At 39.3% G+C, this 25,986-nt stretch overlaps 2 protein-coding genes across 2 annotated transcripts in view; both read right to left on the reverse strand.

Annotated features, from left to right (window-relative positions):
- Positions 1 to 4,230, reverse strand: part of gfra4b (GDNF family receptor alpha 4b) — a 51,472-nt gene extending 47,242 nt beyond the window's left edge. Inside the window, exon 1 of the mRNA XM_067599760.1 lies at positions 3,568 to 4,230. Coding sequence (XP_067455861.1) covers positions 3,568 to 3,610 — 43 coding nt within the window. The 5' untranslated portion in view covers positions 3,611 to 4,230. The remainder of the gene's footprint in view (positions 1 to 3,567) is intronic.
- sfxn5b (sideroflexin 5b) overlaps positions 1 to 25,986 on the reverse strand; it is a 341,220-nt gene that overhangs the window by 287,540 nt on the left and 27,694 nt on the right. The window lies entirely within an intron of this gene.

Consider the following 25,986-nt stretch of genomic DNA (forward strand, 5'->3'; position numbering starts at 1 on the left):
TTCTAAATTGCAAAATAAGAATCATACAGGAATGTGCACAATAAACAAACACAATTTTTGTGTTTAGCTGAACTGGTAACCACTGAGTAAAACACACTCTAGGCCATGCTGAAAAATAATTGGAAAATATGCATGTGTATCAAGTGAACACTGCTTTTTCCCTACAGTCAGTACCAAATTTCATAGTCTTTTCCACAACAGTTCCTAACGAAACAAATAAAGTCAAATATCTGTGTCTCCACTGAAACTCAGACATAAACTTTGCTCCTCTCAATGATAAATACTTGAAAATGACTGGAGAAAATTAGTAGTTGCATTAACTTTGCATTGTGACAAAGTGACAAAATACGTTTTTAAAAATGCCACAAAACCACATCAGTTTGCCACAATGGCAACTATGTTGAATCTCCACTGCAAACATTGCAGTGACCTCTTTAATGAGAAAGAGAACTATATAAGGTGCTGTGTAATTATCTGGTTTAGCAGGTATTTGTATGGAGCTGAACAATGATGACCGGGTATTTAACCTTGAACCACAGTGAGTATGAGGGTTCAAAAACATATTAAATGCATGTTCATTATCCTGTCATACAAGGGGTTTCTGTGTTATAGTGGTAATAACATCTACTATAGATAAAACCCCCAACACTATCCCCTCTTACGGATTTACTGGGACTGGAATGACTGACACATCTGCCTCACATGGAGAAAGCGTGAGCATCTGATGGGTTGCCTGTTGGCTACAGGCACTACCTGCTTCAAATGAGATTCATGACAAATCCCCTACAAGAGGCCAGCCAATATGCTAGGTAATAGCATGCTTGGCAGTACTTATCTGTCTCCATTAAAGATACAGGTCATATCCCACAATGTCAAAACCATTAAATCAAAAAATATAGCATGATCATAGGCTTGAAGCTGGGTGCTGCTGCAGCTCTGATTGAGGAATGAGGTTAAAAATAGATCATATACAATAAAAAAAATCTGAAAATAAGCTAAAAAGCTATGTCAAGACTTAATGAGAATATTTTATATTATTAGAACAGTTACGACTATTTTTTTATGTCTTTGTTAGGAGTGGTTTTCACCAGGTCATCACCAGTGTGAGCACCACTGGAGTTCATTTTGTATGCTTTCAGTTTGACCCATTAATATTAAATGCAATCACCTTGTGCTAAAATTTGGACTTGCACCATGATATGAAATGGTTGTGATGTGACTGTGTTGCACCTTTTGCCATCTCAGGTTAATACTGCATAGAAATTGTTACCTAACCTAAAAAAAAAAAGCACTTGCACTGCACAATTGTGCTTAATTCCATATAATTTCGGGCCTCCCTGTGGATCTGTCAAATTGAGCCCCCATGTACATTTATCATGCAGATAAGATCAAAGCTTGGACAGTCAACTGCTTGCCTGGGATCCATTTTATTTTTCATAACAGTGGAGGCAACAGTAATGCAGTTTGAACTCCCAACTCCTCTGGATGTAAGCTGACCCTCCAGTAGATTAATGTCTTCCTCAAGACCTCTAGTCCTGGACTGAACATCATCACTCCCTGAGGTTCACGTGTCAGCTCAGACCAACATACCAAAGAACCAGCTACCTAATGAGCAAGCTTTAATACACCGAGCATGGTGTGAAAATATTGATTGACTTACAAAACTGTGACAATGTGAGTCTGTGTGATTTCTACAACCTTAGCTGTTGTTTTCTCTTGAACAAGTAAGTATTCATCACTTTGATTACTTGAATTCATGTAAGACTATGAATTAGAGATATTGAATCGAAAAATGACACAAACAGCAATATACTATAATTTTGGTGACACTATCTAACAAAAAAAGAAGTCAATATTTACTGGCATTTGTACCAAATAAAAGAAAATTGAACATGGTCTGGCTCTGTGCTTGAAAAGTAAATATTGAGCACAAGTAAGCACACAGAAATTTTTCACTCTTGTAACATGATTTCACCCAAAAAAGACAAAAACCAAAAGAAATTCATCAAAAAATGTCAGCCTCTAATGGCCACTCTTCCCAGCTGAGAAACGCTGCTCCTGATGTTTGCCTTAAGAGCTCCTTCTGGAAAATTGTGGTGATTTCGAGCTCCCTCTGTGTTGGCTTTCAGGTATCTAGGGCAGTTACGAGAGCTGAATAATGTGTGAGCTCAGATTTCTGTCCATATAGGCCATGGAAGTCACAGAAACTGCCCAGAATGCTACATAAATGTGTCGAGTCATCCAAATGGCCCATAGTTTCTGACCTTTTGCAGTTTTGTCTTGGCTAATTGATTTGGGCAGATGGCTAAACAGGCTCGAATCATCTATCGCAAATGTAACAAAATATTGGCAATATCAGCAATTTCTCTTGAATAGAGAAATATTTTTTTAATTAAGTATTCGAATTTAAACAGAAATCTGAAGGTTTCCAAAGAGAAATACAGAAACTGGAGTTGTTTTCAGGCATAACAGCTGAATTAACAGCTGAATCATGCCAAATAAACGTGTGACCGTCAAAGGTCATTACAGAGAGAGAAAAAGCAAACTGTATTCTTTTCCATTCAGCATTTCTTGCTGGTATGTCCCTTCATTTCTCTACTGCAAACCTAGAGGATATTGATAATGAATAAAGAGGTGCATTCCTGCTTTTGTTAAGAAGGAAAAGCTGGTGCTAATTAAAATGAGAATGATCATCTCTGGTGTCATGGTCATCAGTGAGTATAATTATATTAGCAGTGTGGCAGCAGGACTGAGATTGACACATTTGGGCAGTGACAAAGAGACAATGGGAGCCAACAACAGCAGCTCTCCTCTCAACACTGTGGATTGTTGCCACAAAAATCAATATTCCAGCTTCATTCAATTACATGGAGAGCAGGTAGCTCAGTGACACTCACTGCAATGACTGATCTAGTGCTGAGGATGGTAACTTTTGGAGGGTTTGCCAGAATAAACAATTACGCAAGTCTACAAAAAAAACTTTGAGGGCATACAGTAGGTAAATGTGACTGATACTGTTTGGTGTAGGCGATGAAAAGCTGTTGAATATTAATTAGCCTAATAATAAGCACTGTATCATGAAAACATTACAATTATATACTGCAGTGAGTAAATACTAGAAGCCAGAGGCATAGGTCACACATTGATTCATACAGAAAAAAGAGCGTTTTTGTGCAGTTTTTATAAGCACACACAGAGAAACACACGCATCCCAGACACATGCACTCATTTAAGCGTGTGTGCGTCCTCTCCACACAGCCCTTCGCACAGCGCTATACAACCCAACTGATCTGTGACAGTAAATTTAACTAATAGAATAATGCAAGTTTATTCAAATTAGAAAACCGAAATATAGCACTTTGATTGACAGACAGCTGTTAACGACAATCATCAAATCAAACCATAAAAGGATCAAGAAAGAAACGAGCGACAAACCCTTTATTAATGTGAGATTTTTTTTATCAGAGCTTTATCGGGACAAGTTGGATTAGTTTGCTCTCCAGCTAAAGATAAATAGAATTGAAATATTTGCTGAATTCATTAAAAAAAAGACAAGTCGTCACTTACCTGAAGTTGTGAGATGAAACAGATAAACTCCCCACAGATCCATTTCTGTGCAAAATGAGAAATTCAGATTACGCGTCGGAACTACACCTACAGCTGTACAATTACACTGCAAGAAGAGGATATCCTGTTATGCGTGTGGAGATCATTATTGGCGCAAGCAGATTAATCTCTTTAAAAAAAAATCCTTAAATCGTTCTTTCAGCTTGTTGTGGCTGTCTTGTTTTATGTTACAATCCCATCAGTTTCTTCAAGACGCTGTTACAGTCGCGCTTTTGCGCAAAGGCAGAGCCATGCGTAATTATGGGAGTGAAAGTTGTCCTGTGCGCTGTATGGTCCGGTATTGTGAGAGAGCCTTCTGTTGCGCGTTGAGGTGGTCGCACAAGTCCATGAGTCCGCTGCAAGAGAGATGCTGAGTGCTGCCGGGAAGAACAACTGCCAAGAGGGAGGGAGACAGTGAAAACTGTTTGTGCAGGAAAGGACATTAAGCAGCCTGGTTAATTCTGCAACGCAACGTTATTGTAATAGTCCTACAGGGACTCAGAGTGTGGTATAGAGTAGTTTATAAGGACATTAACCTGCTTTGTGGTATTTTTTTAAATCATGTTATAGCATTAATGATATTCTAATAGTATTCAGTGCATGGTCTGTATTTTTTATCCTGTACATTTTATAGCATACACAATATTCACAATAGTGATTTCTACTGTACTGTACTCATGTGGGTTTGTTAGATAAAGACCTGCCCTTTCATAATTCGTGTCCTTTTCTGTCCTTTATCATGAGCTCAGTGTCTAACCCTTGTCTTTGGGTGTGCTTATAAAATGTAAAGTATTAGTGTCTGTAGTAGACAGGGAATAAAAAAAAAGTCTGAAAGAGCTGGCAGTGAGTTGGCAGTTTGAGGTGAGTGTTGAAAACCTGATCTTGATGCACATTTTTGTCTGTGGCTGAGATAACTTTCTGTACCAGCATCAACATATCTTATAAAGTCCTACTTATTTATGTGTGTCTCTTGTGAAATGCCTCTATTTTGAAGTCAGTATCGATCAAATGTGTTACAAGAGAGACCTACAGTGGTGCAACAGTCAAACCAACAAACCAACAAAAAAATGAATATCAATCAGAGATTTAGCAGAATTCTCAGAAGAGGCAGATTTGGGGCACTAACTAGAAACTTATTTCATTTTAGGTTTCCTATGTGCACAAGGTTTGAGACCTCATAGTCGAAATTCATGTCGACAGCACACCTCTAATTGGCTATACAATAAAATCCAGACAGACAGGCAGTCCCTTCTAGTAGAATCCTTCCCAGGTCACATTGCTTTAGGTGGTGAGTCACTTAAATTGTCCATATTTACTCAGCACAGCTATTAAATGATAAGAACAACCACATTTCTAATGTTAACAGGAGGAAACATTGTTTGTAACACCAGAAAGTCACCTGTGTGTATAGACAAAACTTTCCAAATACATTTTGGATAAAAAGCAGATTGTTGTATCTATCTACCGCTGTTAAAGGTTTTCCTTTTGTTCCACACAGCAGCAAAAACATTTGGCCCACATGGAGAGGTGGATCCAGTTGCTGGTCACTACCAGAGCTGCACAGCTCCATTTTCAGAGCTGCTCACTGTTTTGAAACAGACAGTTATTGATTCTTTAGTGTTAAGAATTCAACTTTCGCACCATCTGTTCATTTTATGGTTCAGAACCCCCTTTTCGTTCGAAGGGAACATCAGCAGGCCAGGATGTGCATTTGGAGTTTGTTGACTCACCCCTTTAGTGTGTCTCCAAAACGGCAACAACAAATGGAGTTTCCAGATGATCCATGCAAACAAAGCTGGTGAGGAGCAGATAACAACGGGTCACCATGTTGGATCAGCCAGACTCAGTGTGTGTGCTTTACTGTATGTGTGTGTAAACATGTGTGTCTGTGTCTGTAAAGCAACCCAGGGGTCCAAAAGGATGATCCAGCTGTGTACCAAAGACAGAATGAAGACCCTCTGAAGAGCCATTTCAGCCTGTTGGTGTTATCTTTACTGCCATTCATGGCTGCTCTACTACAGTATTTCACTGGTCTTACATGAGCTGGCAACATTACTTCAAGCGTTTTAGTTGCTTTATGTTTTTATTTTATTTTTTGCTGAGACCTCAAATTGGAAAGACTGTAACTGTAATGTCTTTACGCCTCAATGATTGTAATTTTAACTCCCTAACAAGCTTGCTATGAGAATATTTTGAACAATACATTACTGTGTCTGTTGGGACTCGGAATACTTAGACGTGGGGAGATGGGCTCTGAAAATGCTTTATAAATCTTTAAAGAACAACTCGGTGCCATGGGGATCTTTGGTAAAGTAGCCTACATACTGTATTTGCAGTGTGCTTCTGTATTTGTAATTCAAATCAACATTACATTTTTCAAGAATGAAAAAGCCCTGTCGACAATTTAACAAGAATTAGAGGGAAATTGTTTATTTCCTTCTAAACTATTAAAGCCTTTGGCTTCCTCCCAGTGGATTGTGGGTGCAGAGGGCTTTGTCTTTCCTACCCTCAAATTAAAAACGCTAACTTAACCTCAGCTTTGAGCATGGCATAGATCAGTCTCCTAAGCCAAAAACCTCTTTTTTAAAACATTATTTTGTCCTTGCGTATTGTCAATAGGTTCAGGATCTCTTACTTCTAACAATCTTTCAATATGGAGAGTAGGTCCTGCTTAAACATGGGAGATGGACAGCTCTCAGTTCTTGCTTCAGGCAAAGGTACATTGATTTCCTATCTTTGTGAGCCGGAGCAGTGTGGACACAACATTAATGAGGGATTAGTTATTGTACCCATAATTATTGCTATGTCAAAGCGCCAGAACTGGATGATGAAGAGGGGCTTTGTAAATATTTGTTGGAGCCATTTAACAGCCACGCTCGCTGCCAAATGCTGGCTTCTAACCTCTGCATGACAGACCAAAGCATGGTGCCTCATTTCCTTTTGCTTCAAAGTACAGTCTCTTATTTGATGCATACCTATTTTTTGTTTTGTTTGGGGGATTATTTTGTTGTGTTCTGGGAGGTTTTAAAGCTCCTGTGAACACAGCCACACAGGTGTTTTACTTTGTCTCATTGGACCTCATTCAGGTTGAAAATGGGTGGAGCCATGTTGGAGTTCACGTGAGGTCACCAAATGCAATTTAGACCTTATTCTCAACAGAAACTTGTTATAGCAGGAAAAGCACAGGTGTATGTAATAACATCAACAATAGCTCTGTTTCATTTAAGTGTACCAATAGGCTAAGCCATGCCAGGGATCCAGTATGCACAGAACCCTGGAACTGGCTCACCCAAACAGAGTTTAGCCTTCATCAATGAAGGTGATGTGAGTTGTGACAGAAGTTAGTTAATCTCCTCATCTTCACAAAATAGACCGTGCTAGAAGTTTGGTGATGTAGAGACAACTTGTTGGGCTGACTGGTAAACTACTGTAACTGCTAACATGCTAGCAAGCTGGTTCCATGCTAGTGCTATTCAGTCATGACAGCTCTACAAGCCAGCTAGCTTGGTCGATAACAAGAAAGTTAATTCACAGATTTTATTCATAACTGTCTGCTCATCGTTCGTCTTTTATGGAGCAGCTGATACTCGAACAAAAGGATTATGTGAAAGTTGAAGGTGCAACACAGCTAATAAGCTACAATAGCTACTGCTGCTTAAGATTCTCAGTGTCCTTAAACCTGTAGTAACTGCACTTGGGGGCAGCAGAAACAAGTTGTGAACACAACATTGATATATCATCACATTTTAAATTGATATGCCGTGTTTATATGCCGAATACCCTTGTATTTACATGTCCAGCAGCTAGGGAGCAACATTAGCGAAGTAGTGTTCTGAAAAAGGCAAAAAAATGCCAGAATTTGAAAATAAAGCCCTCTTCCTGCAGCTCTCTCCCCTCCACTCTGTCCTTAAATCCTCCCACTAGACAAGCACGGGCATATGCACGCACTTCATTCATGCACGCAGCACAACAGTTTAACAGTTTAATATTGCACTCACTCACACACACACACAACTTCCTCTCAAGGCACAACAACTTTTTGTAAACAGTAAACGGTAAATAGGACTGCCTCTGACCTGTTTGAAGTCTGCCACAAAAGTAATGAGTGTCCCATCTCCCTGCTTGAATTCGAGTGATATCACGTCTCTTTCATTGTACGCCTCCAAAACCTCCTCAGTCACCAGTCTGTCAGAGAGCCAGACCTGCAGCTCCGAACCAAGTCCCAGAATGACAAGCAGCACTAGGGCACAGAGACGGGTCAGTATCTGACCTGAAGCCACAGTGATGTATAAAAATTTATCACTGCTTTTCACTTCTAGGAGTTTCACATTGAAAGTCTCTCGCTCTGTCATTGTTGATAAGATTATGTGCTGTTCAGTTTCCCCTGCGCTATAGGCAATAGTCTGATGATTCATTCGGGCCGAATGAAATGATTGGATGGACTTATTACGGGCCTGCAGCAGCTATGATACCGGATTTTTTCCGTTTTATTTCAGAACATTTGATTTATTGATTGCTGTCGGCATGTACAGAGAATTTTCAACAAAAATAACAAAAAATGCTTCTGCAATACCTGACCTACCTTAGCTTTAATTTGGAGATGTGTTTCTTGCCACCTGCAATGTAAATCCAATATTCACTCTGTTTTTGCTATTTTTTTCTTTTCTTTCTACCAACTCCTGAGGGAAATATCTGGCTCTTTAGCTACTAATTGCTCCACTATGTTCATCAGTGAGTCGCTAACTGTGTCTGTAGGTTGTTACTGAGCAGGTAATGTGCAGTGGGTTTTAAGAGCTTTTTCTCTGAAAACAGCTGCCTGCTATGAGTGTGAACCAAAACTGTAAAGTTACAGTCAGAGTGCTAAACAATGAGCCGAAACTGGCTATAAAGCTGAAAGTCTGATGGTTGGTTCATCACTGTGAGTAACACCTTATTACATATTGTCATTTGATAAATCACTTTTTAGAGAAATATTGATTATGGCTGTTTTAAAGGACTGCACTGTCAAGACAGTCTGCTGTTGGTCAGCGCCAATTCTCTTGTCAAAGTTCACCAAAATTGAACTCCGTGCAAAATGTTCATGTGGCTTTACTTTACTTTGCCCCAGTGAGTGAACCTGCTAAACACAGTATCCAGTAACAGTAGCCAGTGGGCACAGTGCTGTGCAGTAAGTAAATCTCAGTCCCCAACATCTTAAGAGACGTGCTGGTGACAGTGGCAAGCAGCTATGGGTTTTAGCCACGGATGTATAAAGAGAATTGGATACAGTATTTGGAGGTGGGGCCCTATTCATTCCTATGAAAGTTGCTAAGTGGCCCATGAAGCCAAAAAAGTTCAACTTCTTGCGCATCTGTGGGGCCCATAGAGCAAGCACACTAGTGACTTCTGCTAGCCAAGCTGGCTACTTCCGGTTTAGCCTTCTGCCTAACTAGAATGGGTATAAAACAATTAAATCACGCGGCTCTTCTAGACTTTTAAAATTTGATCGGACCAGATGGATCAAATTCTGATAGTGAAACGAGTCATTTTGTGGGGGTTGTGACGCTCAAAAAAATTTAACCGCTGATTTAGAGAGGTCTCTTTCACAATGTAAGTCTATGGGAAAAAGTCTTTTTGGGCCCAATAGCATCACATGACACTCTAATTACACGGTTTGGCCACTATGTCAAATTGGCTTCACAGCCCGGTGCTGCTCCTGGGGGCTTGGTTTTAGCCTATTTCTAGCGTACCCACCTCCCATGTCCAAGGTTGTGAGTTTGAGTCCAGTGCAGGACTGTGCGTATCTACACAACGCAGGTTACATTGGTGCCATGACCCATATTGTGAGTGAGGTTTAGGGGAGTGAGTGTAACGGTAGCCAGATGGTACAATGCTGTGCAATGAGTAAGCCTCACTCCCTGACACCCAATGTGCTGGCGACAGGCACTAGTGCCCATGGGTTTCAGCTTCCTTGCTAGCGTGCCCACCTCTCATGTCCGATATCGTGAGTTCCAATGTGGGACTGTGTTTGTCTACACAACGCAGGTCACAGCAGTATGACTGAAATAACTGAATTTTGAGCTTTTGAAGCGGGTGTGAGGCCGGGCTTTAACAGGCACAACAAAACTAACAGCAGTGTCAGATGTCAATCAAGCACAGTTTGTACACAACTACACAATCCCAAGAGGTCTAATCAGGTGAAATAAGTGGGGACACAAATCTGTGAAGTGAAAAAAGCTACCATTAGTATATATTTTGTAGTTGCTGTCATAATTGTTTTTCTTATTTACTTATTAGCATAATTGGAAATATCAGAGCTGCCTTTCCTTCTTTCAGAGGAAGCCGTTAGCTGTCATTCTTGTGCAGTACGGTAAACAAGTTTCACAGACCTTAACATTTCCCAGGTTGCATAATCCATCACATCAAACACAAGCCCTTCATTTTCATGTTGTTATTTCACTGCCCAAGTTGAGACATTTTGTACCACAGTGTCCATTATGTTACACTCTGCCTACTGTCAATCACCCAACATACACAGGAGGAAATGTAAAGTCTGCAGTAGGAAATAATCCCTGAAAAGCATGTCACTACACACATTTTTTTTTTTTATCCATGTCATCATAGCTGAAACATCTATGAGTCTGGCGACGTGTTTCAGGACTTCATTCTACACCTCAAAACATTCACAGAGTTGACAAAGAAGCAGGCTATACACACATACTGCTCCCCAGATAGTGACATCATACTTGATTGTGAACAGAGTGGTGGTTGTTCTGTGTGAACCCTGGGGACACTCCCCCCCCCCCCCCCCCCCCCCCCCTCTCTTAACAGCTCAGCTGGTCCATATAGGAAAAACTTGAGACATCAAGAAGCTCTTTTCCGCACCACAAGTGTCATTGTCTCATTCTTGAATATTTGTAGAGGCTTAACGTGGTTTAATGAAGCTTAAACTCCCGCAGGCCAGCCAATATTGGCTGAGGGCTATCTTTTAAATGTCTGAGGAGAAAAATCTACCTTGTCATCTCTAATTTTATCAAAGAGGAACCCCAGTATTTGTCAAACATGCAGGGAAGTTTGGGTGCATGTTGTCAGGGTGTTTCACAGCCAGTGCCATGCCAAATAGAGTAGTGCTCAAATCGTGCCAGACTGCATGGCGGGCATTTGCACAGACGGTGACTCCGTTACCTCTCACTACAACAGATGGTGTGTCTCATGCATGCTGTGTGGAAGGTTATGTTACTGCTCTGCGGATGCCTAGTTGTGTCTTAAACCTCATTTGGACCACACAGGCGCAGGCACATACAGACACACACACACACATATGCATGCAGAGACACATACAGTACATGGAGAGGGCACTGCTGAATTAATCAAGTAGAAAGTGTTGAAAAGATGACCGTAATTGTTTTCTAATGGTAAGCACAGTGAAGATTGGCACCACATGCTGCAACACCAACACAGTCACAAAGGTGTGGGTTGTTCTTCTCCCCCCCAGTCCTTCCTTTCTTTAACAGCTGAATACAGGAAACATGTATCTGCTTAGATTCAAATTTTTCTTTCACCTTAGGGTTCAAGAATTATCACTCATGTAATTACAGATTAGTACAGACATAGAATAAGAGCAAAAAGATCAGGTTACACTGACTGAAGTTAGATGTTTAAATTCATGAAATCTTTCTTTTTTTGTCAGCAGAGGCTATCTACCTCTGTGGTAGGTTTAAAGGGGTGATAAGGTTATCCGAAAACATCTATCACTGATTTCCTGACACTCCTGGTGGCCAAAAATAATCAGATGGCACCTGGATCAACAGCTCTGTGTTTTAAGATCCATAACTCTTCCCCCTGGGATTTCATGAATGCATGTGGGTGTGTGCAAGCGTCTCTACCGTGCAGATCTTTTGTGTGCCTGTGTGCGTTTATAAATGGCTATTTGGTCTTTTTCTCTGACACTTCGATGAGAATTTATGCTCTTCACCACACGTCTTTTTAAGCTAAGAGGCACTGAGCAGATGTTCGTGGGAAGTGATGCTGCTTTTGAAAAACAGTATGAAGTACACACTCTGCTCAAAGTTTAATGTTTTCAACTTATATAACTTCATACTCTGAATGCTTCAGTCACTCTTGTTTATTCGCCTGTTGGGAATGCTGGATGGAAAACAGTAAAATGTCATATCCACTGAATAGAAAAAAGATATAACGTATATTAGACATAAAATATGTGACGATTATATTCATCTTCAATAATTGTGTGTATTTTTGGCAACAGCACAGATTTTAGGTGTTATTTTCTGCCGTTTGTTATGTGAAAGAGTTGTTTTTAGTTGAGAGAGTAAGTGAATTTCTTTGTTCTCTTTGTCCATCCAAGCATTCTGCATATTTTTGGCACTTCAGATAAAACCGATCATTCATTCTACAGGAATTTAGAAACAACAGAGATCTGTGCAGCTGTGTTTTGAGCTACTATTTTATCTCTGGAAAGTTCCAAGGTCCTTCTCCAGGTTTGTGCTCAATGTCACCTACTCGTTGATGCTTTCTTGCACTTTTTGTTAGTTTGTTAGTGATCCTGAATTCCCCTTCAGGGCTTTGTGAAGTTTGGAACCCAGGTGGTTTTCTGTAAGAAGACATCCAAACTGACCCGAAGATTATTAAACCCCATCCAAAACGTTTTCCACTCAAACAGACCCAAATAGAGAGACAGCACCAACAGTGATAGCAGCCACGTTCAAAAGTGGTAGTAATACCTGACATTTTTACCTGTACTTTGCAGTTTATACTATCTCTCTCACATCAAAATACATATTTTTCTCCTTTGATGATTATGACACACCACTGAATGGAGTGGATAGAGGGTCCAAAAGAGGAGGTCATTTCACCAGGTTTCTAGCTGTTTTGGCAGTGCCTTAAATTTGCTTGACATCTTCTCAGATCCATATTTTTCATATATGCTCACAATTTATCTATAACATTGTCATCCAATTTCACCATTTTGTTATTTTATTATAGTTATTTCTGTCTACTCTGTACCCTCAACATCTATTGCATGTCTGTCCATCCTGTAAGAGGGATCTCTCCTCTGTTGCTCTTCCTAAGTTTACTTCATTTTTTTCTCTGTTGAAGGTTTTTTTGGCAGTTTGTCCTCAGCCAAACCAAGGGTCTATGGATAGAAGGTGCTGTATGCTGTACAGCAGGGGTCAGCAATTAGGTTCAACTATGGCCCAGTTTTTCCGTTAACCGGTGCAGTGGAAATGCAGGCCTACAGTATATGTTTTGTTTATTTAAGAATAAAATTGATTACACGGTTTAGGATTGTATCTGAGGGCTGATGTCATTTTCCCATCTGTAAGTGAGGGCTAACAGCTTATTTTAAAAGTCTTTTGGCTAAAAATGATTCATACATAAATATATGTCCTGTGTTGCACTTCAAGACTAGAGATGGTTATCCACACATGATAAACAGTGGTCTAATTCATTCATGGTTGATGGAAAGTACTGTTGTTGTTGTTGTTGCCTTAGAAAAAAAGTGGCATTGACACACCATTTCTGTTAGACTGCCACCTTTATGGTTGGCTCATTCATAGGCAAAAGTTGTGGGTTTAAAACAGTGTAGGTAGGTTTATTAGACTTGCAGCACTATGCACTGTTCAAATAGCATGGCGCTCCATGATTTAAATGCCTCTCCACATGAGTATTTGATGTAATAAGGTTGTTTTCATTGTGATTTATACAAGCCTTGTGCTTATTTTGTTATCTACACTAGATTTATGAAAAATTATGTAAAAGTTTTGATGTAAGTCCAGACTTCAGCTTTCATCGGGGGGACAAATGCTTGCTGGATGGCCTGGATTATAAAAGCATTTACCAGTCAACATGCAGCCTTAATGATGTATTGCTGTTTCAACGGGGCTCATTTTAGGCACACATGTCTTTGTTATGAACTGTCTTTTAAGCCTGACCTGACCTGAACACTGGTTCACTGATGTTGTCCATGTCAGTTGTGTGTGTGAGTCCCCAGGGAAAAACACAATTAGCCAAATTAGAAGGCAAAATACGGTGAGACCAAAGGTCAAAAGGGGAAACGCTGCTGTTTTCCATACTGGTTGTAAAGCAAACAGCTCAGCAGCCGTGTTATTTCTGGGAGTCTAAAGTTGAAACCTATTACTTTGGCTGTTATCTCACAGCTATGAACACGGTTTTGATATTTTCTTTTCATGTCTCGCTTGTCAAAGGCCTACACAAGCGTACATGCATGAATATACACAAGAATGCTACAGCGCACATTTTGTTTTTCACACACACACACACACACACACACACACACACACCTACAGTTTATTATTGTTTTCATTGGGCATTTCACATAATTTCCATCATGTATTCTATCGCAAACTCTTTGAAGTCATCATCACTTCCATTTCTCCTCAAACAAGCTGAAGTAGCAATTTACCTTGTGTCTTTATTTAATAGGCTTGAGAGTGAGCAGTTGCAGTCGGGGATGTCTGTCTTCAGCAGGAAAATGAATTTGCAATTTGTAATGAGCTCCGCGCTTCCATCCAAGTAGTTATTCATGAAATTAGCTGTTTGGCAGTGCATAGGGTATGCAACTGTGGAAATTTACACGGTGGTTTGCAAGCTGTCTTTGTGGTGGTGTTGTGTTTTTTTTCCCCCTGTCAGCATGATAATGGTACTTGTTGATTCCAACAACAGGGAGTTTAGCAGCTGCTTGTTGTGAGTTGAGACGGCATTGTGAAGACATTTGTTGTGAGTTGAAAGTACTGAGAGGCTGTTATGGTCTCCATATGTGATTTTAGACATACAGTATGGCAGTTTCTGCATCAGGTGGTGAATCACTCTTTTGGCCCTGAGGCAAAGAGACTTGATCCTTCAACTCATGCAGTATTCAGCCCTATAGGTTTTTCACAGTGCCTTGCATTGCTTATACTGGCCTGAGGTTTCCATGAATATTGCACTGGAATATACTCTATGGTAAACTCCATGTTGTGTGCAGTGTATCCCATTACTTCATGAATTATAGATGAAGGTTATGGCAGAGGGATCCCTCACATTCAGCGTGGCTCAGATTAAGGATTCACCGATCGCTTTTTCTCTCCAAAACTGATTCTGGGTGAATTCAGGGTATTACTGTGGTTGATACTGGGCACCAATCAGATACCAGCGCTTGGTTTTATTTTTCAGTTTAATCTGTAAATCTCACTTTGTGTAACTGATCATTCAGGATCATTCTTCTATGCATAAAGTAAAATGAGGCTGTAACTACACAGAACTGCTGAACTTTAAGTAGAGATGTTCACACCGCTGCTTATTTTTAGGCTTGTGCAAAGGTTAGTTATATTTTTCTAGGAGGTTTATAAAATTATAATGTCATTTTAAGGGTGAGACAGTGTAATAATGAGTATTTATTCTTATCCATCACTGATCCCTGATTCCTGATCCATTTGAAGAATTTACCGGCATCTAGCAAAACGGACTTGCCAGAAATGGAATAATGGTAGTATTCATATGTTTTAATTAGTGTATAACCACCTGAAAACAAGAATTGTTGTGGTTTTGTTACTTTAGAATGAGCCCTTTATATCTACATAGAGAACGGGTCCTCTTCCGTGGAGCATTATGCACCGCCATGTCTCTACAGTAGCCCAGAATGGACAAACCAAATATTGTCTCCAGAGAGTGCGTTTTATGTTTTTCACAAGTTTCACAGCCACTGTATATTTTCCTAAATGCTTGAAAGGGAGGGGAAGGGGTTTTCAAATGGTTGCAATCTGCAACCTCATAACTAGATGCCACTAACTCTTACACACTGGTCTTTTAATCGGGTCAATATCAGTGTCCGTATCAGCACTGATAAATGGTTCCAGTATAATGTGTCACTGTTGATGTAATAACACAAAATATATCACTCCCTGTTCACAAAGTCAAGAATGAATTTTCACTCTAAACATTTAAGCTAACATGGACGAGAGGAGTTTTCTGTGGTGTTTTCTGGTAAAAACAAACAGAGTTAAGTTTACATTCTGTGCATTTACTTCCTTCATAGACCCTTTACAGAACCAATTTTTAAAAAATATTTTAAACCCTCTATGATTTACATCCATGTTTGCTGGCTTGCAGTCTTTTTATTACTTGCCTTTTTAGCCACATTGTCATGTGTCTGTTATCGCCACCAACTAGTCATCACCAGAGCAACTAAAACACTACCAGTGCTTTAAAACGTCACAGAAAACCTTTAAAGTGCTCAGAAAAATGTCTAAATTTAGACATCTACACTTCCATTACCATTCCATTCATCTTCATCGCCTTGTCGTGAGAAGTTTAGATTCAATAATTCGGTGTTAATGTATATCGACATCCTGTGTAATCATATTGTGACCATATGGTGAAAGCACATTATTGTTTTACAAAAGTTTGTCATCCAAATGAATTAATTCAAGTAAACTATAATTAAAAACTGACAAAACTAATTATTAAAGCTTATTCTGTTTATGTTACACATGTGAAAAGGTTCAAGACTTGTTTTTAAAAATACTGACTGACCTTTTCTTTGATTTTAATTAACTAAAATAAGGATTTGATCCATTACATCACTTTCTAAATGCATATATTGTTTCTGAGTACACAGGAGGTTAGTGTCTTATATTGTCACTTCTGTAGAAATTAATAAAAGGCATTTTATTCATAAAGCTCTAACAGCTTTTAGCTTGTACATTTCTCCAGCATCATTACGTGTACCGTGTATCACCTTAAAAACTATAACAAATACAGCCTCTAAATAAATGACCTGCCAATGAATGCCACAAGAGGAGTCGTGTCATGATTTTAACTTTACTCTCCTCACAGCGGTGCTCTCATAAGCTGTCATTGTGAAACCTCTCACATAACGTGCAGCAAGCGTTATAAATAATAAGGCAATCTGCTGTAGGTGTCATCCTCTCCTGCTTTAATAAATAACTGCTGCAACTACCAGTCCCCAGATCTCATAGTACTCCCACTTAATCGTTAAACTGGAAATCACTGCAATATAATATGCTTTACGCTTTGTCTCTTCACAATGAGGAGACATTTAGAACTATTTGTTTTCAATAAGGATTTCTTCTTTGCGTCCCTGCAGAGTCGTTTCTCTGGCAGTTTGTTACCTCCACAACATTTACTTTTACTGTATAAATAGCTGCTTATTTAAACTGTTTCTTTTATTCCTAAGATTTATGCATATAGATGTACATTGTGTGATCTCATGGGTTTTCATGGGTTTGTTGCAAGAGCATAAAATTTAAATGTTTGGTGCAGCATGATGCACGTCATCAAGAGCGTCATGTTCAACTAAATGTTTCTGAGTTGAAACTGGCAAACTGTGAGTTCCTCAGGTCTTTGACTGTGGAAACATGACTGATGGTGAGCTGTCACCAGTTAGTGTTTTTGCTTGGGCTCAAACAGTGTGGTTGAATCTTTCTTAGATTTTCTCATGATGGAATTTGAATTATTGTTGTTAGCAACTTAGTTGGGTCGAATTCATAAACCATTTGCTTTCTGTGTTTGTTCCGACCTGGTGTTTCTTTTTCTTCTCTAGAAATTACCAGACACCTGATGTGTGGAACAGCACATTAAAAAGATTTAATAAGCTAAGTGTACATGTAGTTGTGGCCCCATGCAAAGTGCACCAGACATGCAGAATCAACATGGATTACACTGCCACTTTAAAGTAATGATGTAATGATTTCTTTTCCATTTTGATTATTGGATGTCATGTCAACAGTCACAGTTCAGGGACAAGATGCTGCTTTTAGACTAATGAGGTTGCTTCAACCAAAAACCTGAATGTTTGCATCAAATCACGACTGCCGGCGTCCTCACATCCATCATAGAGAATGAATGGTCCAAAACTCAGCCCCCCTTATTCATTTGAGTCAAACCTATATGGCAATTATGTCTCTTAGAAATTATATTTATATACTACAATGTTTTCCAAATTATATTATGACACCAGAGTCCCATGTTTAGTTAGGTTTAAGCAGCGAAAGCTCGCTGTTAAGGTTAGTGAACGACTGTCTTTTTGTTTAAATGTTAATGAACATGTTGTGCGTCAAGTCATTACAGACTTTTTTCTGTATTAAACCAGAGACCATGATCTTTCCCTAACTTTATCCAAGTGCTGCCATTGCCTAAACATAACCATGAAAAGTTTAATGATGCTGTTGTTTCTACTAGCTGATATTTCGCTGCAAGATCTGATATTTTTGTAGAGGAAAAAAACAGAACTCTGTCTCTGGACATTTCACTCATATGCTCATTACATTTTTTCCCAACTTGCCAAACACGTTAATTAAGGCTGGAGTGGGGGACTTTTGTCTTCCCCTTCTTGCGGTGACAGTAATTACAAAAACACTGTCAACACATGCTTACATCACAGGCACCGCCGTAGCCTACTCCGTCGCTACGGTTGCGGCTGTAAAATGGTGGATAAATTGTTTTGAGTGTCACACAACCCCTTGAAATGACTCACTGCACTATCCGTCTGATAACATTTGGAAAGTCTAGAAGAGCCACATGATTAAATTATTTTATACTGATCTGTGGGATTACGGAAGTTCTACAGTTGAGAAAATGCAGTGCCAAAGGAAAGGGCTGTCTGACGGCGTCATAAGGAGAGCGGAACAGGTGGACACAAATGCAGGAGACAGCAGGCAGACAGGATCAAAAGCAGAACCGTTTATTGAAAATCAAAAGAAACAATGACACAGGATCAGGTAAACTGAGGAGATGACTCAACAAAAACTGAACTGAAAACTGGACTTAAATACTAACTGAAATAATGAGGAGATGAGGTGCAGGTGTGGAGAACACAGAGTAAGGCGAGGCTAACGAGGCTAAATGCAGGGCAGGTGTGTAGAAGGGCAGAGGGAAAAGCAGGCTGGGGAGGCGCACAGGAGGAAAAACAGAACAGAAAACCAAAAACCCAGAAACACAATCCCCTTCATAATAAACAGAATACACATGAATACAACTCAAATACACAAGCCACACTACAACCTCTCTTATCCATAATAAACAGAAAACCAAAAAACCCTCTTAATAACTGAGACTGAGTATAGGCTGTGTTAGTACAGACCGGAATGAAAACGAAGACAGAGTAACTAATAAAGGCAACTTAAATGATATCATTCCAGATAGTCTTTTAAAGATACAACTCAAATCAGCCTTTTCCAGCACAGTCCAGTCTTCACATACCAGGGAGAAAAGGCCGAGGGGCTCTGGTGGATTGGAGGAGAATGACTGAGGAGCAGATCGTGACAGACAGCAAGGTAAAGTGGTGAGAATATTCTAAATATAGCATTCACTTAAACTGATATTGATTTTTTTTTTAGATGGGCCTTTTTTAGGTGTCTAAAATACGTTTTGCTGCCGGCCCTGTCTACAGCAGTACACTGCTTAGCCTCTGTGCCAGTACTCCTGTCTGTTTCTCCAAACTGGGAGCTTGCTGACCCAAATCTACTGCAGGTAATACACTGACTATGGAAAACTACCTCATACAACCCCACTAAAAAAACATCATTTTCTGATTATGTGGAGACAAATGTGGAGACAAAAGTGATCTGGTGATCTGGTACCAACCAAATATCAATCAAATACATGCAGGTGCAAATATAGATTACTTTGTAACAAGCATATTTCTGTTTACTGTGTGATCAAAAGATAAAATGATTGTCACTGTGCTTTACTTCTCCTCAAAGTAATTTTTATATATTTAGTAGTATATAAATGTAATTTCTAGGAGACAAGTTTGCACTGTGACAACTTTCCAGAGTTATAAAATCCTGCCCCTGAGTATTATAAACTGCATTACTTCTTCAAACTGGTACCTCCGGCCCCCCATCAATGCAGCCTCATACATTTTTCCAACACAGGGCTGTTTCCAGTCTGAATACCTACTTAACCATTTCAGGTACAATGTTGATTGGTTGATTGGTCGTCCATTTAATAATGGCAAACAATCAGAATCCTAACATCCTTTCAAACTTCTTCATCTTCTCTGCACCAGAAGCCTTGGGCGTCCACGCTTAAATGAACAACGTCAACCAATTCTGAGCTGCATTCTTAATGAAAGACACGGGTAAAACGTTTTTTGTTCCATATTAAAGTAAGTGTGTATTCATGGTGCTTTAGAGCAGCAGCAAATTTAATTTGCAGTTGTGCCACTGTGTCTAGGAGCTCAGGCACCCACAGGCAATTGTGCGCACCTATGGGGAAATCATGTTGTGGGGAAAACATATCAGATGAATATAACATTGTCCACTGAAGATAAATAGAGGTTTGGACAGGCTTTCAATGCAGGGATTTACTGCTGTGAGCTAAACCTGTGTCCATTTCTATGTTTGACTTTCTTGGTGTCATCCTACCATGCAGGATTTTACCACTTTGTGGTTTCATACAGTGATACAAAGAGCAGCCATTTGACCCGATTGTCTCAAGGGAATGAACATTAAACAAGCACACACTAACTTTTAAACTGAAGCTGTTTAAAGCGATTTAACTAGTAAAACACAACCTGTCCATTAACAAGACCTTTAAAAAATCAATTTGTTTTTAGGAGAGCATGACTTTTCAAACCAGCAAAAGAACAAATGAATTGCATTTTTAGGTTTCTTTAGACTTTCACCTCAAACAACCGCAGACATGCTTAAAAGAAGTCCTGATAAAGTGGAGGCACAATCAAAACCGATTAAGACAATAATTTTCCATTAGCTTAGGTGGTCTCATTATGCTGTTGAGAATTGAAATAAGGTTGGTAAATACACCGGGTCAAAATAAATGTTGCAGCCAAGTTTTATGAGAAATTTTAGCAAATCATAAGGAACACATCTGTCCATTTTTTTTCTTGGAAAATTAATCATTAGCTTTATACCAGATTGTGCTACTCTTTGATAAATGTGGTCATTAGCTTGTTTGATAAATTGATTGATTGAAATTGAATAATTTGCTCTATTAAAACTTGAATAAAATGTTGTAATTGGGTTAATTTCCCTATACAGTGTTGAATCCCTTGGTAATTTGCTCATCTCAGATTCACATTGACGTTAGTCGGGGAAATATGACCAAGGGAAATCACTGTGAAGTCAGAAAACCACCAAATTTTTTCTGATGTCAGCTCGGATCTGTTTCCCTACTGTGTATGACAAATGTACCCTCATATGAAAAATTACAGGACAAGCTTCCCTGTCTAGATTTGTTTTTTTACTGGGGGTCATAAGATGTGAATACTTTGACATCAGGGTTTCAAGAAATGCATCCACTGTGCATGATAAGACAAGGTAATCTGAACCATATGCATTAAGGCATTTTATGGTGCAACCGTCCTGTGATACATTGCGCAAATAGCATGCAGAGTTATTCATGTCCATGGGAAATGTGCCCTCATGTCCTCTGGGGAGTGAGAGTGAATGGGAAGATTCAGGATCCGCTCGGCTGGAGAAGGATTACATCCCACAGAGTCTCGTGGGGAGAAAGACACAGATGCTGCATTGATCCTGCTGATAAACACTGAATGGCTGGAAGCTCCAGTAAGTGTCAGGTTCCCCAAACGGAAACACCAAGACAGTCTGGGATGAAGTTTAGAGCAGTGCATGGAAGATTTGCAGATAAGCCTACAAGTGAAAGCAGCAGAACTAATGTGTGCTATTTGCCAATAATTTACATAATTTTCCCGTTGTAACATAATCGATGGAAACATGGACTTGATGAGAGACAGACTTGGATTATATGTGCGGTTTCCTACGCAGTGTGTGGGGTCTTGTGTCATGAGTGGTTTTTTTTTAGTCAATGCAACATTTTGGTTCACATTTTGATAACTTTTCTTGATTGATGCTATTACATATTTGGGGGAAAATGTAGTTTTGCACTAATTATTAAAAGTTATAGTTACAGCTGAGACAGTTATTTGATTAATACATTAGTTGATAAGCAGAATATTAATCTGCAATTGATTAATTGGCCAAAATGTCCACCTCCTCAGATATGAAAATCTTCTATTTTCTCTATTCTATAACATTGTAAATTGAATATCTTTTGTGTTTTGGACTGTTGGTCTGAAAAAACAAGAAACTAGAAGATGTCACATTGTGCTCTGGGATAACATGACAGATATTTTTTGGCAGTTGTCACTGTTATCATATTTTATAGACCAAACCATTCATGATAAATCAAGTAAATAATCTCCAGATTATTTGATAGTGAAAGTAATTGTAATTTGCAGGTTTACTTATAATTGTAAATTATTGCTACAAATGTGACACAAGAAGGCATCATGTAACATATTTTCACCTTTCACTCCAAAATTATTTGGTAGAATATTATTTCATCAATAAACCACACAGTCACAGTGGAGATTATGTTTACAAAGATTCATCCAGTATATCACGAAGTGGAAAGTAGAAAACTGACCCAACAAAGCCAATCAACATTTCTCAGTTGCAGAGCATGAAGAGCATCTCCAGCAACTATAAATGTACAACTTTAAGTGTTGTCTATATTCATTTTAGAGCTGCAATTCATTATTGTTTTCATTATTGCTTCATCTACTATTTTTACATTCATTTGTTTAGTTTATAAAATGTCAGAAAATAGTGAAAAATGCTCATTGAAAATTTCCTTCAGCTCAAGGTGACATCTTCAGATTCTTGTTTTGTTTGACCAACAGTCCAAAACCCAAAGATGTTCAATTTACAATCTTATATTATAGAGAAAAACACACATTTAAGAAGCCAGAACCAGCAAACATTGGCATTTTTCCTTGGTAAATTACTTTAGTGATTAATTAGATATCAAATTATTTTGTCAATCAATCTGTCAATTTATCAGTGTGCCATTTCAGCACTAATCACTGGAAAACATCAGGGATTTTACCCTCTGTTTCATTTTAGGCTTTAATAATAATACAAAATATATATCCTGGTCATTTCAGCCAAGATAATCACTCTATAAATTACTTTTTATACCAGCACTTGCCTTGAGGCAGCACTATAAAACAGAAAAGCCACCTAAAGAGAGCACAAATTACAAAGGGCACAGTGTGGGACCATCACAGTGGTCACCTAGTGGAACAAGACCCTCCTGACCGTACAAGAGAGGACCCTTTATGGACAAGACGGGATGCTGCACAGCAGAGAAAACAAAACGATCTCACCCCTACTGCTCTTTGATTTGCGCAGCGTGAATGGACTGTCCTGTTTGTATGAAGAGGAGCGGTGGCCACCCATCAGGTACGGACTGTAGAGGGAGGTACAAGAGGCCCTCATGAATTAAGGGTACATTCATAGAGTCTCCGGGGAGGTCCGCTGATTGCCTGCTGCACTACTAATTGATTTAGTGCAAGGTCAGAGCCTGAGTGACAGAGGGTAAAGGGAGGAATTTCCTGTTTCTGCATCCATAATTCAGTGGCTTCCTGTGTGTGTGAGTTTGTGCATGTATTAGGAAAATGAAGTAAGAGTGTACACATCTACTAATTCACATACTTGTGTATATGTCTGCCATATACTGTATATGTCATTAGGGCTACATTGAACATTAATCATAATGATGTTAGACTGCACGTTACATGCTCATCTATAATAGTGGGTGATGTTGTGTTTATGTGTGCTGGGCTGTTAACTGTGGTAGTGCTATATGGTTTGCAAGCTGTCCAAACCAGCAGTCTGCCAACACTCCCCACTGCCCTATCCCTTTGAAGGTCTGGTGGATTTCCCTCTGGTGTCTCCAGACTCTTCAACCAGCCACACAAACAGACCGCCAGCTTTATGAGAGAGCCTTTTGTTTTTGCTCACTTCCTCTACAATGCTTGAGCTGCCCCATCACAATTGGACAAACACTGCAGTGTTGTTAGATCTGTGAAACAATTCTTCCAGCTAGTGGATGAAGATGGACCGTCATCTGAAACGTGCAGCGAGGCTATTTTCATTCATCGCAGTTTAATGGCAAAAAGGTGTTTTCACAAATCCCTGAAGCAATTAAGTTTAAGCAGAAATCACTCATACAAACCTAAAACCCATTTCAGAGTGCATATTAATGTTCTTTTTTGGTAAAGACTGGAAGTAGCCCCTCTTTTACTTACAATATTTTTTTAGTATGTGAAACAATTTCATTTTGAGAGCACATTGCTTGAGGCTACAATGACCCTTAATTCCCAAGTATTTGAAATAACCCCAACTCTCCATTTTCTTTACTGGTGGAGTCCATCATGCTGATAGAGGAGAGGAAAGAAGTAAAGATGGAGCTGCTCATATTCTGTCTGAAACCGAGAAGGTGTGTTGCATATCAACATGCAAACTTTTCACCGAGAAAAAGAGCAAGACTGTATCATCCCAGGATTTCAAACAGCCTGAAGCTACCTGAGCATCTCTCACTCAACCCCCCACAAGGTACGCCACCCCCCAGCCCCCAATTTCCAAAAAAAAAAAAAGAGAGAGAGACTTCCCATCACATTAAAGAGAAACATCTGTCACTTCAGGGGCCTTCATCCCATGTCACACTAAACAGGTTTATGTTAACAAAATGCAAAATGCAAAATCTCCTGAGGAACCACGACAGAATTACGGTGTTGGGTATGGGATTTGTTGGGTGGATCCCCTACCACAGAGGTTCAGGCCTTAATCACATTTCCAGCTTGTGCTTGGATCCAACTTTCTGTCCTGGCGGATTGTCGCACCTCCAAGCTCAATCATGAAACTTTTTGAAACAGGTTCAGTTTCAGACATAGGCACCTCCATCTGGAGAACGAGATGTTCGCTGCATCACAGCAAATAAAATTCATTCAGTCATTCATCTGGGCTGGACCGGTCTGTGGTGGATTGTGTATGTAAACCAAAGGTAACACACCAGTTCACCTGGGAGTTTTGACACAATGGTGCTTTGCATTGTGTGTTTTGAAAACAGTCCCATTTAAACATTTTATCTGTTCATTTCGTGAATAGACGTTAGATGTTCTAGGATGGCAGCGCTAGATAATATGCTTATTGTTTGTTCCAGCTACGTTGCTGCTTAGTAATTAGATGATGTCCTGAGGTGATATTGATGACTAACAATATTTTGTCTCCAATAAAAGAGGCCCTGCCTGTAGCACAAGGCTTATGATGTGCAATAAAGTCAGATAATTATTTATTTATCACAAAATTTGATGATGAACTACACTGAAAAAAATTAATCAAAAGGTCAACCTTTGCATGCCAAATGTTTTTGTATGAATAAAGGTGTTTGGTAATCATTAGTTTAAGTCAGAAAGACAAATGAGGAAATTGTGAATAATATACCACTACATGTATGAGGAATACACTCACAGGGTCATCTCACCCTTAAAACATAATGAAGGAGCCTTGTGAAACCAAGGTCCCTATGTGGGCTTTTTATGTGTAATCAATGGGGAGTGTAAGGGCCTCAAATAACTGCACAAAGCATTAGGCATGGGCTTCCTCTCACCCCCCCATGCTGGTCACAGAGTGTCCTGAGGGTATATGGTGATGAGGGGAGGGAGGGAAAGGCTCACTTTCACACGCAGGCCATTTCATTTGGGAGAGAGAAGTGAAATTTACAGATGAAGGATCATTTCTTTTGAATTCAAAAAGGGAGACTATACATCTTGAAAGGGTCACTTCACGGAGGCTCCTGTCACTCGCAGGCATTTTCAGCAGAGATTAATGGTAATGCAAAATTCTCACAGGAGCACCAAATGTAGTAATCAATATGTAAAAGCCAAAGGGATCAAGTCTGAAGTGTTATTTACACATTCTACATATATTGTTCATAATTATTCTTAGTGCCCAACACTGACACTGGAAAGAATTGGGAACTTAGTGTATATATTTTTGTTCAAGCACAGGTACTGATGAAAATGACACAGTGGTCAAATTAATTAATTGTGACTCTGCTTGTGTCATAAACATCAGTTAGTGTGTGGCTCAAATGTATGCTTACCTTTTCAGCAGACTTTTGTCTTCAACAAGCAAAATAACGTGCCATTTTTCACACAGCTACAACCCATGCTTGTGAATTTTTTAATAGAAAAATTGTTTTGACTGTGGTGGAAATTGCAAAATAATCCACGCACTCAGTGATGTATGTTAAAAGTTTCAGGGTATTATTTTTGTAAGGTGTCAGATTGACATCACTGTTTTTCAGTTTGAAAAAGGCACTTTAATCAGGAGGTCAGAACTCTCTCTCTTTAGCAAATTGTCATGAATATTTCCTATTTGGCTGAATGGTTATTGTTCTGTTTTAAAAAGTGGCTTTGAAGAATAAAACATTATTTTTAATAATATAGTAATAATATTCTTGCAAGCCCACTTATATTTAAGTGCAGCTGTGCTCATTTCAATCAGCAGTCATCAAAAAAGAAATGAAACA

This window comes from Thunnus thynnus, chromosome 9, assembly GCF_963924715.1.
Source record: "Thunnus thynnus chromosome 9, fThuThy2.1, whole genome shotgun sequence".
In the NCBI taxonomy this organism is placed as follows: Eukaryota; Metazoa; Chordata; class Actinopteri; order Scombriformes; family Scombridae; genus Thunnus; species Thunnus thynnus.